Below are 14,158 nucleotides of genomic sequence, written 5' to 3'. Positions count from 1 at the left end.
CATTCTTCAGAGACCTGTTTTTCTACAGAATCTTTAACTTTGCCTGTCAAATTTCAGTAAATGAAATATTAAGTTAAAATTTGGATTTGGATTTTTTTAGCATCCTTCTGTAGGGATGTGTAGAAAATATAATGAAATGACAGATACTCCTCAAAATTAAGTGAAAACCCAAAAGTGTAATAGCAGCATTTGTCTCACTATGCAGATATTAGTAAAGACAACACATGTACAATTTTTTTGTTTATTTCAAAAGGTAAATTTTATAATCAAATCACATATATTAAATATTATCTCATTTTAATCCAATATACTCTCATTTTACTTAAAAGATTCTAGAATCTGTTAAGATTTGTATGGATAAGTAACAATAGCTTTACCATCTCTTCATTGCAAACACTGATACCAGCAAAAGTACTCTAGGAAGTTAACTTCAATGACAATTTTCACCACTTTATTTCAATCCCTCAAAATAATCAAGCACACTCTCTGTGTTCACTTGGAATTACTTAACAGTGGAGACACCCCATGACAGTTGGCTTTTCCTGAATCTTGCACCCCATCACCTATTGCTTATTAATTTTCCCCATCAAAATATGCAAATAGTTAAAGCCTGAAATCTTCTGACCAACATTTAAAAATGAAGAGCATAGCCTGGAATAGGTCATCTACGCTCTTGCTGTAGTTTTGGAAGTAATTCTGTAACTATTTCCAGAGAACACTGTGCTCCACTTTAAAATGAGGTATCAAAGACAGTATCTAGGCTTTCTTCAGGCTGTTAAGTGACAGAGGAAGACCTAACATAGATAAGACACCCTGCTGTTTGCTGACTATCAAAAGAACGAGAAATCCCACCTAGGGAAGATGGCTGTACAACCTCAAACAAGCACTCAACCAGAATTAAAAAAATCTTATCTCTACTGTCTCCCATGCATATACAAAAAGATGAAGGAGTTCAGCATATCTCTTGATACCACAATGGCTGTCATATTGAATTTAAAAAATAAATAAATAAAAATGAAGTCACAGCACCTTTGACACAGGGCTTCCAATAACCTACCAAGAACAGTTTCACCTCAGAATTTTCAAAGCCCCTTTTTAGAACATGAAAGCACATAAAAGCAGTTTAATGGTAATATCTTAAAGTATTTTAGACAGAGGAATTTCAGAAGTTATGTTTAGCGGTATGAAGCCTCAAATTAAGGCAGCCAAGCCCTGACGCTCCTTCAGGTGAATACTGAGAAAGCAAGACAGACCACTGGAACTATTTCAGCCAAACACAGGAGATACTCAGGAAGAAAACCTCCTTCCTTCATGTTATCTCTTCACTATCAGCAATTCAGTTGGCAGCCTAAAAGACACTTCTGACCTGACCAGGCACTTTGCCCTGAAGAGAATATGGATCAGGTTTTCCAAATACTGGATGATGCCTAGACAGCTGAATCCTGTATCTGCTGAGGCTTGACAGACAGCCAGGAAGTTGGTGCAGCTGCCCACCACCAGGACCTAAAGTAAGGATGTGTTTGATCGTGCTGACAGCAGTGACAACTGCAGCTGTGATTCAGAGTTTTGAAATACAAGTGTTCCCTTAATATTTAGTGTCATTTTCTAATGCTGCTGGTTTTAGGCCATCTACTATAACAGAACAGGCTTTAAAAAGACATTTTTCTCCTCTGCTCTCAAATATTGTTTTAATATTGTTAGACACAAACCTAACCAAAATGCAGGAGAAACATACAGTAAAGATTTCCTAGAATGGAGATTCCTCTCAGTTCTGTGACAGCGAGCTCAGTATCTGCTGGATACACAGTCGGACCACAGCGGGCACCAATATCCAGCAAATCTTCACTATAACCAGAGTTACTGGCACTCATATAAGTAAACAAACGGGAGAGAAAACAATCTTGGTAAAACAGAGTCTGACTTCAACAGGGTAAATTAAAAACTTACTCTCATTACTATTTTTGGGAAGATAATGTACTTTAATTGCCAAATTACAGTGTAGTAACTTTTTTAGTCTATTAAATAGAATTTAAAAAACAAATGGAATTTGGTTTTTGTGCATATGGAATCCAAGATCCTAAACACACTGGAAATTGTTTGATAGCTACCAGTCCAATGTCAATTGATCAGTATTTTACATGACTCATAACTTTTACAGAGTTCTTGTCTTTTTTAGCAGAAGGGATTTTGTTTTATAATTTCCTGAATTCATACTGCAAAAAGTCTAATTTTCTACAAGTATTTTCCACCTTTAGAACTATCAAGTTCTTTATCAGAAGAATAAAATCGAATGTGTAGTTGTTAACTAAGTGTTAAAAAAAGAGAGATGAAGTTACATCCCCCATGTTTGAACAGCATATAAACAGACCTATCACTGGGATGCCCAGACATTGCAGATAACAATTAGTTAACTCCCCTAAAGTACAACATTATATGTTTCTAAAGGCCTCCAATACTATTCTTCTAATGGCTCTACATTTTACTAGTTTATGGTGCCATGATCAGAGTTTTGAAGTCTAATGAATCACTTGCACATAATCAGACACTTCCTCATTAGTTCTTCTACCTTGTTACTACATCAATTTTATCACTAGCAGAATTAATAGTATCTAGCTAATGGTTATTTGCTTTAAGATACATCATGCATTAAGATACTGTCAGATAAGGAATCTGCTAGACTTTATGGATCAAGTGCCATGTAGTAAAACAGTGATGCTTTTTCCATAACGAGTATCAGAGGTCCTGCACTTTGAAGTTTTCAGAAAAATTATATTGATTTTACATGTTAGCTGATCTTAAAATAAAGAACTCAGAGAATTTTTCCACAAAAAAAAAAGCAACTGCTTCACAGAGGAAGAAATAAAACCAAAACTAAGCACTGAACTTCTGCAAAGAAATTTTGACACATCAAGTTGTAGCTCTCTCTCTCTCTGCAAGGTTTCTAAGCTTTAAGCATGAGAAAGACTTCACAGAAAATACAGTCAAAAAAAGACAGTGATATCTTGAAAATTAAAGGGACAAACTGCCTGATATCTCATGCATTAGTAAGCAAGAAATATGACCACACAAAAAGGCAGACAGCAAACATCTTTTGGGCAAATCAGTAAGATACTGCACTGAGATCTCTTTTTTCAACACAGTTCACTTACCTATGCAACTATGAAAGACAACCAAAGCATTTGTAGCACTAAAATTTGTTGAAAACATGACAAGAGAAAAATTCACTTACACATACAGTAACACAGTCAGACAGAACACAAAGAACCCAGAAGTCTGGAAAAAAATTGTACTAAGGTTTTGACAGTCTACTGAGAAAATGGAGCAAATTATGTTCAATATCAATGCAAATACAGGGCAAACACACATATGCTTAAAAAAAGGTACACATTTCTATACTCAAAGTCAATGGGATTACATGAACATATCAAGAATTACAGACAGATACACACATCTTCTGTACTGGGACATACAAGCTAGTTTATTTTTGAGCAAACTGACTGAAGACATGTTCAGGGATGAATGCATCCTCAGCTACAAAAAACTCACAAGCTACAGCTTTTGATGACTTTCATCTTTTTTTCTGAAGATCTACCCTTCCCAAAACTTCCAATTCCCCCAAAATATAAAAGGATTAGAAACAAGGCTCCAATATTTGAGCATTAGTTTGCCATCCAACAAACATATAATGAAGCATGCATGCCTCTCTCAAATGAGCCTCATGCACTGTATGGAAAATATTCTGCAAAAATAAAGTCTAAAGCAAGTTTTGTGGGGAGACGTATCACACAAGCCTAGCTGAAACAACTGGGAGAAATACACAAGCTTGAAAGTTCAAAATTCTTTCAGCAGGCCTGCCAAAACAATCAGTGAAATGGATGATACATAGTTTGCCATAATTAGGCTTCAGAGGTAACAATTAAGTGATCAGAAAACATTCACACCCACACCAACCAAAAAAGCGTGCATTGCATAAATTAATTTTCTCTGAACCTGCGTGTCAGCAAATCATTACTCAGCAGCCATGTCAACACTGCATTTTGGCAGAGATTAATACTAAACACAATTATCCAATATATTTATCAATTATTTGGAAGGAGAGTAACCTTCAGCAAAGTGCTAGATTCTACAAATTTATTCCAAATGGTTCACAGTGAAGAGGAAAGCACAAGAAGAAGTAGGAACATGCACTGGCTGGTAGTCTGGGACCAATCAAATCAAAAGTGTTTTTGAAAATTACACAGTTGAGGGCCTTATGCCACATCTGCACTTAGAAGGGACTTAGGGGTCAAGGAACCTTTGATATCAGGGCTTGCAGTTATGATGGACAAGCAATCCAAAATGAGCTATCAGAGCAACGGGAACTAATATAACCTGTGATTCTGTAATAACCACAGAAGAAACATGATTTTATAATCAGAAGATAACAAACTTTAGAACATTATATACAAACCCAAGGCCCAATACTTCTAGATACATTGCAAAACTAAATCAAGTACAGAAGATCCACAGAAATTAAGGGATCCAGAAAGGCTCTATGTTAAGAAAACTGCAGATAAATAGATTTTTTTTTAGGCACAGACATGCTAATAATGAACAACTGAAAGCCAAATCTGGAGAAATCCATACTGAAATTAGGATATAACTATACAGTAGCAAAATTAATTATCTGAACAAACCATGAAGAACAGAAGGCATCTCAAGGTTTATTGATCAGTGTTGTATCTTAACAAGGAAGTGCAATGCTGAAGTGCACCACTGTTACAAGTCAAGTAAGACAAGTCAGGAGAATCAGTATTTTCCACTGATTTTCACCTGTAAGAGTCTGAAATAGACCCATTGTACTAAATGACCTAATGATGTTTCCTATCCCTAGGTTTCATGAAACAATACAAAAAGCTATGCAAGCAGCATGCTGTATTCCAAGCTGTGAGGAAAGGGTGACCAACCAAGCCTAACCAAACCTGATCAAATGCATTAAAGGTTTCATTACAGCTCTGGATGTTTGGTGGCAGGCACTTGGGTAAGAGTGCTGTAAGACCCTGTGAAGAGACTACCACATCATAAAAGCCTGACACAGAAAGGCAGCTCATCAAGCAGCCATAGGGCTTGTAATTTCCTACTTGAGTTAAAGCTTGACAGATGGGGGTAAGGAAAAAGCAGAAAACCCCACATACTATTCAACATTGTTTATAACTAGAAAAAAAACCCCAGTTTCCTGCCATAGATTGTTCCAGATGCCTTGTACATCATGGCAAGAATTCTGGATTTACAATGCAAGTATATTTCCTAACTGGGATGCCAGTGAAGAGTTCACCTGCAATACTTAGCAGGCACCTTTTTTTTTAAAAAAGACATATTTTAAAAACAAATTTAAGTTTTCCTGCTGAATGTCAGGGAAAACAAAATCAGAGGAATGGAAATTAAGAGAACTGCCAATGCTTAGTATAAAGCAAGAAAAATAGATGTGTTTCCCCCAAAATGGACATAATTGAAAGAAGTACTCCATGCAAAAACAGCTTGAGAGCTGCTAGAATTTGTCCTGATAACTACTCAAACCTTGCAATTTAAATTTAAAAACTGAGTGATCTATCCAGATTGTATGCCTGTATCATCTCAGTTTAATAATGCCTATTCAGTGCAGCTAACACCTACTGTACTTTGCATCCCATGACTATGAGGAACAGGGCTATTCATTGGGAAAGAACCACTCCCTGATGTGGGGATCACACATGTGACATGACAGAAGACGGAGAAGTTGGAAGAAAGTTTATTAATTAAAGCACTTCCATTTAAAAATAAAACTTTGTGTTCTTACGTCTAAATGTGAAAAATGCATCAGAAAATGTAATGCAAACCATTTCTACTTTTGTGCCAAAAATACACAGCTCCTTTTAATTCCTACAAAACCCTATTTCCTAGAAAACTAAGATTGTATTATAAATTGCTCTATTTTTGTAAGGTAAACTTGCTATATTTTATTAAGGTAGTAATGACAATTTTGGATGGATTGAGAAGTGATAAGAAACACTGCAAAAATGCCAGAAAAATAAATCAAAAGTGCATAATATTAACTTACCTAGAAATTATTTCTTCACACTCCTTCCCAAAAATAGAACTTTAATGACATCTCAATACTGTCCTCTCTTTCCTGTTCAGCAAACTACATTTTCCTCCTTCAGTACCTTACTCTGGTTTTAGTTCAAGCTGCCTACAGAATACTGCACAGTTTCAGCAGGAAAGCAGACAGACAAGGGGGCAAACCAGCAGTCAGGGCATGAAAAAAAACCAAGCACTGTAAAACAGCTATTGCTAATCAGCATGAGATATATGTTTACTCAATTAAATAGACAGAACCTTTATTATGACCTTGCATCCCAGAGATAGTGTCTAAAATTAAGAAGAATGGGGACAAACAAACAAAATGCACATTTGGTGATTTATAACCTTTCTATGCTAATTGTGATATGACAATGCAGAGCAACATAATGAAATAAGCAAATTTAGCAGATGCTTTGCATGCAAGCTTCAGTTAAAAATGATATAATTTTTTTTTGCCTACAGTAACATGGATGCATCTCTTGTTTCTCTCTTGGGAGTCTTACTTATTAGAAAAAAAGGTAACTGACAGCTCATTCTGCTGCCCAGCTATAGCACTGCTATGGCTGACCAAATAATTCCATGCCAAATCTCAAACTCTGCTAATTACAGGTGGTGATTCTCAATCCTGCCTGCTCCCTGCCAGCAAGCCTACGAGGGAAGGGCAGGATGCCAGTGAGCCTGGTAAGGCCTGGCCCCTGCTCACACGAGTGACACTGGGTCACCTGGACATGGCAGTCACACGAGTGACACTGGGTCACCTGGACATGGCAGTCACACGAGTGACACTGGGTCACCTGGCAGACAGGGCAGTCACACCGTGGGGCACCCAGCAGCGTGACAGGGGACAGGGTGGTGCTTCTAGGAGAGGTCAGGGGTGACTTGGAAGGCCAAACTTGCACCTCTCAGGGATGGGCACTGCTAATGGAGGTAACAATAAAAAAAGTGACTCTCACAATACACCTGGCAGCAGGGAAATACTTAAAACTTCACATGTGGCCTTTCAGTGACACACAGGAACGTGCACAATATGATGTTAATAACTTCACACTTTCATTTGCACTTCTTTTTTCAAAAACTAGTCCTTTTTAAACTCACAGTAGTTCACAGGTTTCAATGAGGAATGCATGCCAGCTATTTTGAACAATGGTAATACATTACTATCTGACAATTTAACAAGTTTTTAATAACCCGAGTCAAGACCCTTTTCAAGGACCCATTTTGTGGTAGGTATCTCAAACATAATGGCAGGCCTTCCTAACAAGCATTATATGCACTATTTTGCTAGATTTGGCCTGGGTCCATGATGCTCACTGAGATGCTGAATGTTATCCATTTTCCCAAAATAGATTCAGCTAGTGATAGTGATAAGTCGGGAATTATTGCTGGAACTGGATCTCTTTGCTGATTTTACAAAATTTAGCTACTTTGTAAATATAAATAATGTAGCTGTATTTTAAGTACCTAAAGGCTGATGCTTACTCCAAGCTACTAAATTATCACAAAGCACTCAATGCACTTGTCAGAATAAAGGAACTTAAAAGCATGCACATAATACTTAAAACAAATACTTAAGTACAGTAAATAAAGCAAGCATGCACATACAAACACAGACAAAAAACTGTTAAAACTGTCTTCAGAAGAGGGTAGGTTTAATCATTGTCAAAAGCAAATAACTGAAAGAAGGAAAGGAAAAGCCACCTATAATTATACTGAATGCTTTATTAAAGGAAATGTTAATTGCCTTCTCTGGTCTTTTATTTTATAAGAGTATAAAAAAACTTTAAATATTTATTTGAACAACAGCACAAATCCACCTCTGAAGTCTGCATCCATCCTTTTGGAAATTCAAATAATTGTCACTTTCTATCACAAAAATCAACTCAAAATGAACAAAAGAATTATTAAACACATTATTAAAAAAAATTACAAACAATGAGAATACAAAAATGCTCAAAAACCCAAGAGGCCACTTCTGAAAATGTACAGTACATTTGAGATCTTCCCCTCCCATAAAGCAACATTTCTAGCAAGATATGTTCTTCTTGCTCTAATCTAACTGATCACCTGAGTTGTATGTTTCTATAGGAGCAAACCAGCAGCCTACTGCAAAATTAGCCACAAAATTAAAAGCTTATTTAAATTTAACAGCAGTAGAGAAATATATAAAGCATGTATTTTAGAAGGTTAGAAAAGTGTTCATATACATCCAATGTAGAAGGAATATTGTATTACATCTTTGTTTATTAAGACAGTGGTAAAAACTCACTCTGAAGTGTTTCAAGTTCAGCCTTAGCCAGGGCATCTTCTTTCTCCTTCATTTTTGTTTCTTTATATTCTACATATAATTGTCTGGCATCCTTTAAGAAAACGTTGCAATGGCATTAGCATCCTTATACAAACAAGTAATTGCAATGGCTCTGTTTTAAGTTCTCACTTAACCTCACAAAAAAAATAATTAAGATATATTTGTTTCCTTGAGTTACAGCAATTTTCAGTCTAAAACATAGAATTTGTGTAATAAAGACTCAAATGTAATAGCGTTGATATTATAGACTCTGATGCGCATTGACAACCTGAAAAGCAAAATGGTTGGAGAAACTACCTCAGCTTTGCAGAGAGCGTGCACCCACTTTGCTCAAATCAGCAATCTGGAAGTTCAAGGGAGAAAAAGATGTTTTTAATTAGAGTAGTGTGTGCAGGGACAAACAAAGGCAAGTGCTAGGCAGCAATCACCTCAATGTGAACTCATTAAGGTAACACTAACTGCATGTGCCAGCTTGTTCCCCCCCCCTTTTTTTTTTTAAACCAACTTCTACATTGCTATTAAAGTGTTGAAAATACACTTTTTTTTTTCTCCAAGGATTAGATTCTAATCTGAGATCTATAAAGCAAATGTACACATAAAACTAGAAGTCCTGTCACACATACACCACAATAATGTACACCCTTCCAAAATCTGATGAATGAGTTATTATAGATTTCTGTTGAAAGCTTCCCAATATGAACAACCAGATTGCTGAAAAGTTTCCTTAGTCTCACCAGTTTAAGAGATTTCTATAGTCATTCAAAAACAAGGAATCCATACTACAAACGCTGAAATAGAGAAATTGTTATTTATCTTTATCAAGCACGCAGAATGTCTATTGTATTACACAAAAATTAATTATAGTATTTGATAGAGCTAATCTTAGATCTTCCTACCCAAAAATAATTTTTGGTATTATTACACTAACAGTACCACTTTTTACAGATAAAGGGTAACTTAAATTTGAATGCAGAATGTATTGTAGAATGGTAGTAAATATTTTTTATAATTTCAGTTATTTTTAAACAAAACCTGGTATCATCAACATGAAACAAGACACCTTAAGAAATTTTGAAAAGAAAAATCTGAGCTAAGCAGTCATTATCACTGACCCTAATGGTAGAAATCATCCCACTCTCCCTGCAAAGTTGTTCTTCATGTTACACTTGCATCTACCCTTTCAAAGCTACTTGAAGGAGGCTGGAGAGCACATGACAGGAATCATGACCAAGCTCTGAGCAGAACTTTGTAGTGGTTTGGAGACATCTCATTGATAAAGTCAGGATGCTTGAAGAACAACTCTGACAAATTCCCACAAAAGATCAGTAAAGTTCCACCTCCTTCCAAAACACCACTTACTCTTTTTTTCTTTTTTTTTTTTTTTTTTCTGGGTACAGGAAATAGCAAGTTTTGGGGAGTTTTTTGCCAGTTTTATGTAGGAAATCTCTGCACACAAAAGTAATTTCAAAGGGTTTACATAACTTTTTTCTTCTGGAACATAACAGAAGAGACTGTTTCACATGCTAGTACTTCTAGGATTGGGAAAAAGGGTTTTTTTAAAGTAGAGCTGTGGCTAAAAAAAGTGTAGTTAAAGCAGGACTAGCATTAACAGCAGATATGTAGGCTTTGAGGAGACATATTTGAATCACAAAATTAGAATCAGCACTGGTTCTCTTTTTGGTTTACCTGAAATAAGAATTCCCTACCACACTGGAAACTTTCCTTATACTCTCGAGGTTTGGCCTACTTGAAAAATTAAGAAACAGAAACAGCCATAAATGCAATAGTTCATTTCTGCTGAGTTTGAGACGTTTGGGTGCGTGGCATACACAGGACTCAGACTTATGGATATCCAAAAACCACTTCTGTTTAAGGCTATGATTTCAAAATGGCTACAATTAACTGGCATTTGAATTTAACCCATTTGACACTGAAAGCCAATATTTGATGCTAAATTCTGGTGTAAAATCCATTATTGCTTGTGGGATCTCCAGACAGCAGGCACTAGGGGGTAACTGTCAATCTCTCCAGCATGTCAATCACAGAACAATTGGAAATGTGGCTCAGATGAAAATGAGACACAATAGCTGAACAACAAAGAAAACTAGTCAGAAGCACGTAAATGAAATATGGTAGAATTGTTGCTTTATAGATATAGAATGGATTATCACTAGAAATGGAGTAATATGCAGGTAACAAAGGCAGCATCAGTCTTTTATCTTATCAGTAAGATTATTATGGCTGTGACCATAATAACAAAAAAAGGGGAAACGACACACTTTGAAGCATACACAAATGTATACATATAAAGAAAAGCAAAGAAAAAAAATAACAAAAAGCTTAACACCAAATGGATTTTGAACATTTTAAAATCAAATCCATCTCATAAACAAATAAGAATGGCTCTACAGGTTGTAAAGAAAAATTAAAAGGCATACCTGAGTAAAGACTTTAATCACAGACACAAATTTTATGTGAATTAGACCTTATAGGTCAAAATGAAAAACCACTGGAAAAACATTTAACATAGGAAGTTCTTTGAAGAAAAGTTCTGCCTTAATGTAAATAAGCCCCTTTCAATTCATTCTTCATTAGCTTTCAATCAGTCTAAACAGGAATTTTCATTTTCAAGAATATTCTGTTTTGGTAGTGTAAGTATTTAAAAATAGATTTATGCTCAGATTTTTTACTATTCCAAAGTGATACATTTAAGCAGTCATTTTGTCTCAATACAAGTATTTTAGGGCCCTAAAGACACTGACAAGACAGATACAGTCTCTTCCAATCTAAGGTTCCTTCCCCATGATTCAGTAACAATTTTATATCTCAAAACATCAACATTCTATGCCTAATGTATACTTCACCTTCAAGACATAATACAGGTAAGAAAAGTAATATTTTCATACCTCTGGGTGGAAAGATACAGAGAAAAGAGAAACAAATACAAAGCTTTGAACAGTTCTAACTAACTCCACCTCACCTAATCAGAAATATGTTCTCATTTGCAGGAGTTTAAGACATTTTCAAAAAAAACACCAAAACAAATATATTATTTCTTCTCACCACTAAAGCAGTATAACATGTAATTAGTTAAGCATGAAGAATAAAGAAAAGGGCTGATATATGCTGATTTATTATAAGTTCAGATATATACTTTCCAAAAAGGAACAGAATGGAAAAAAAGAATGTATTTGAAATGCAAAATTCTGCTATTTATATTTAAACTGTTATATATAGGAAAATCCTGTGATTAGCGTTATATCTAATCACAAATAAGAATGAAGAATACTGAAAAATTCTTGAAAATATAGTTTCTCTCTTTATATCAGTATCATCTCATGTTATTAAATTGAGATTGTCTAAAGCTGAGCCTGAGTTATGCAGAAATACAGAAATCCCTGATACTGAACATTCAAGGGTTTCTTTCATTTGTTTGTTTTAGGGTTTGAGGTCTTGGTTGGGGTTTTAGGTGTTTTTTTGTTTGTTGTTTTTAAATCAAGAGATACAGTGTTTATTCAAACTGTACTAATTCTATAAATAAAAACTTCCATTCTGAGTAAGATTCAGTCATTTTGGTTTCTCCTTGATTTTTGGGGAGGGTGATGAGGCTTTGCTGTTTGTTTGCTTTGTGGTTTTTGGGTTTTCGTTCTTTGGGTATTTTCCCCTCCAGTAAATATTAAGTCCTCCTGGCTTTCTGGTCTACCTCAAAAGAAACTGGAGATTAGGAAAAAGAAAGCAAACAACTTGAAACAATTTGCTGTATGAGAATCTTAATTTCAGGTTTTGTGATAGAAATAGTTCACATTTTAGTTCTTTGGATATGAGACTGATACAAACAAAACGCACACTTAATTGAAAAAAATTTCTCACAAGCATACTTAAAGTCAGTATACTGAAATAATTTTCTTTGGACTAATTTTTATTACATAAAAATACTTTCATGGAGCTATTGAACCAAATTTTTTTTGTCTTTTTGAGCACAGTATTATTATAAGCAATTTGTATTGAAAAGAGAGAAAAAAAGAGTTAAATTAAATTTACTCCACCAGCCCTCCTTCAATTTGCTATTTCTAAGCAATAAAAATTCCAGCCATTACACCAAAGCAAAAATACTCTTTGGATAGGATTCTGTACTAGTGATATCAACGTGTTATGGTAAGAAATAATGTTTTAAAAAGAGTTGAACATTATGATTTATACTTTTCTTTGGCATTTTTACCTTTTTGCCCAAAGGCAATCTAATAAACAAATAGGAATTGCATGACTTCCTCCTTTATAATCAAAAAATCATGCTTTGCCTGTAGAACAATCCCAGGTGTGGGGAGGCTCTTCAGCTGTGTACAGCCGTGGGCAGTTGTGGTGTGGTTCCCAACCCTGCACTGTGTGACCAGCAGCTGGCTGTGCCACTGCAGGCTCTGCTGGGAATTCCATGTGCCCAGTGGGGAGACAAAGGCAGCCAGAAGGAGAAACAGAGGTCAGTGCTGCAAGGCCTCTCTGGGACCCATTTCACACCCCATGAAGCCTCATACCACAGCAGACCAGCAGCAATAATTGAGAGCCAGTATTGCCTCCTACACCAGCTACTCACGATCATGTGGTAGGATATGTAGACTTACAGTGATACAAAGAAGCTGCCACAGCACAGCAAGCAATTAAAAGCAAATTTCTTCACTCTCTTACATTTATTTAAAACTTTTAGTATTTTTGCAGCAAATTCTTCCTCCAGAGCCTCAAGCAGTACCCTGTTAGACACAAATTATTTTTGCTCACTTGCATACATCCAGAATACTTGTTTCATCATCCACTCTCCTCTGACCTGCTTCTAAGCTTCTAATTGACCTCAGGGTCAAGAGCTTCATCCTTACTTTGGTTCTCCCAACAGCTGTGAAATAGCAAGAAACAGAGCAAATGGGCAATCACTCGTGCCACACATCCGGCAATTGCTTGCTCCCCACAAATTATACCAACATTGGTACTCTACAGTAAATTGGAACATGTCAAAACCCTCAAAACCCTGTAAAGCTGGGAAATAGAGAGATATTTAACCTTACCGACTTGAGTAATTCTTTTTTTTTTAAGGCATATGTTATTAAATGCAATAAATTTTGTTTTAATCTCACACAATTTCATATAAAGTCACATGTGAAGACAGAAACAACTCACAAATACATTTGCTGACCTAATCAAATCTTGCTTGGAAGCTAACTTGCCAAAGGAGATGCCCTGCTGGCAAAGCTTCTTGAGTTTAATGACACACTGCCAATCCATTTAAGGCCAAAGCTGAACCATCTCTAAACAGGTGTTGAATTGTGATCATGGATTAAAAGAAAACCTGAGGAAAAAATGCCAAGAAATTAAACACCTCTGGGTCACTAGTTTGAATCTATTCCAGACTACTAAATCTGCTACAGTAATTACCATCTGGTAGTCTACATAAAAATAAATTACTGGCTTTTTTGTTTTAATTCACTTTGTGCTACACAAAGGTCTTTATAAACACAAGTTTCAATTGTAATTGAAAGCTTTGTTGATAATCTCACTAGGTTATAATATCCAGTGCAACTATGTACTGAGCTCAAACTGGCTTCTCATTACTGGTGAGCCACCAGTTCTCCCAACAGCTCACTGTGAGGGTGTGTGCTCTACACCTACAGGATTACAATAGAAGAAGGAAACTTTATTTTCTTAACAAGAAACCATTTCTGTTGAAACAAACAAAAATGCTTTCTGCTCCATTACCCTCAGGACAACAGC

General features: G+C 35.8%; 1 protein-coding gene across 1 annotated transcript in view; it reads right to left on the bottom strand.

The window, feature by feature from the left end:
- DNAJC1 (DnaJ heat shock protein family (Hsp40) member C1) overlaps positions 1 to 14,158 on the bottom strand; it is a 107,292-nt gene that overhangs the window by 42,213 nt on the left and 50,921 nt on the right. Inside the window, exon 7 of the mRNA XM_071428841.1 lies at positions 8,366 to 8,456. Within this exon, the coding sequence (XP_071284942.1) occupies positions 8,366 to 8,456 (91 nt within the window). The remainder of the gene's footprint in view (positions 1 to 8,365; positions 8,457 to 14,158) is intronic.

The sequence above is a fragment of the Agelaius tricolor genome, unplaced genomic scaffold, assembly GCF_023055355.1.
Source record: "Agelaius tricolor isolate 1412-34295 unplaced genomic scaffold, bAgeTri1.0.p SCAF_6, whole genome shotgun sequence".
Lineage (NCBI taxonomy): Eukaryota > Metazoa > Chordata > Aves > Passeriformes > Icteridae > Agelaius > Agelaius tricolor.
This window is presented reverse-complemented; position numbering and strand designations above follow the sequence as displayed.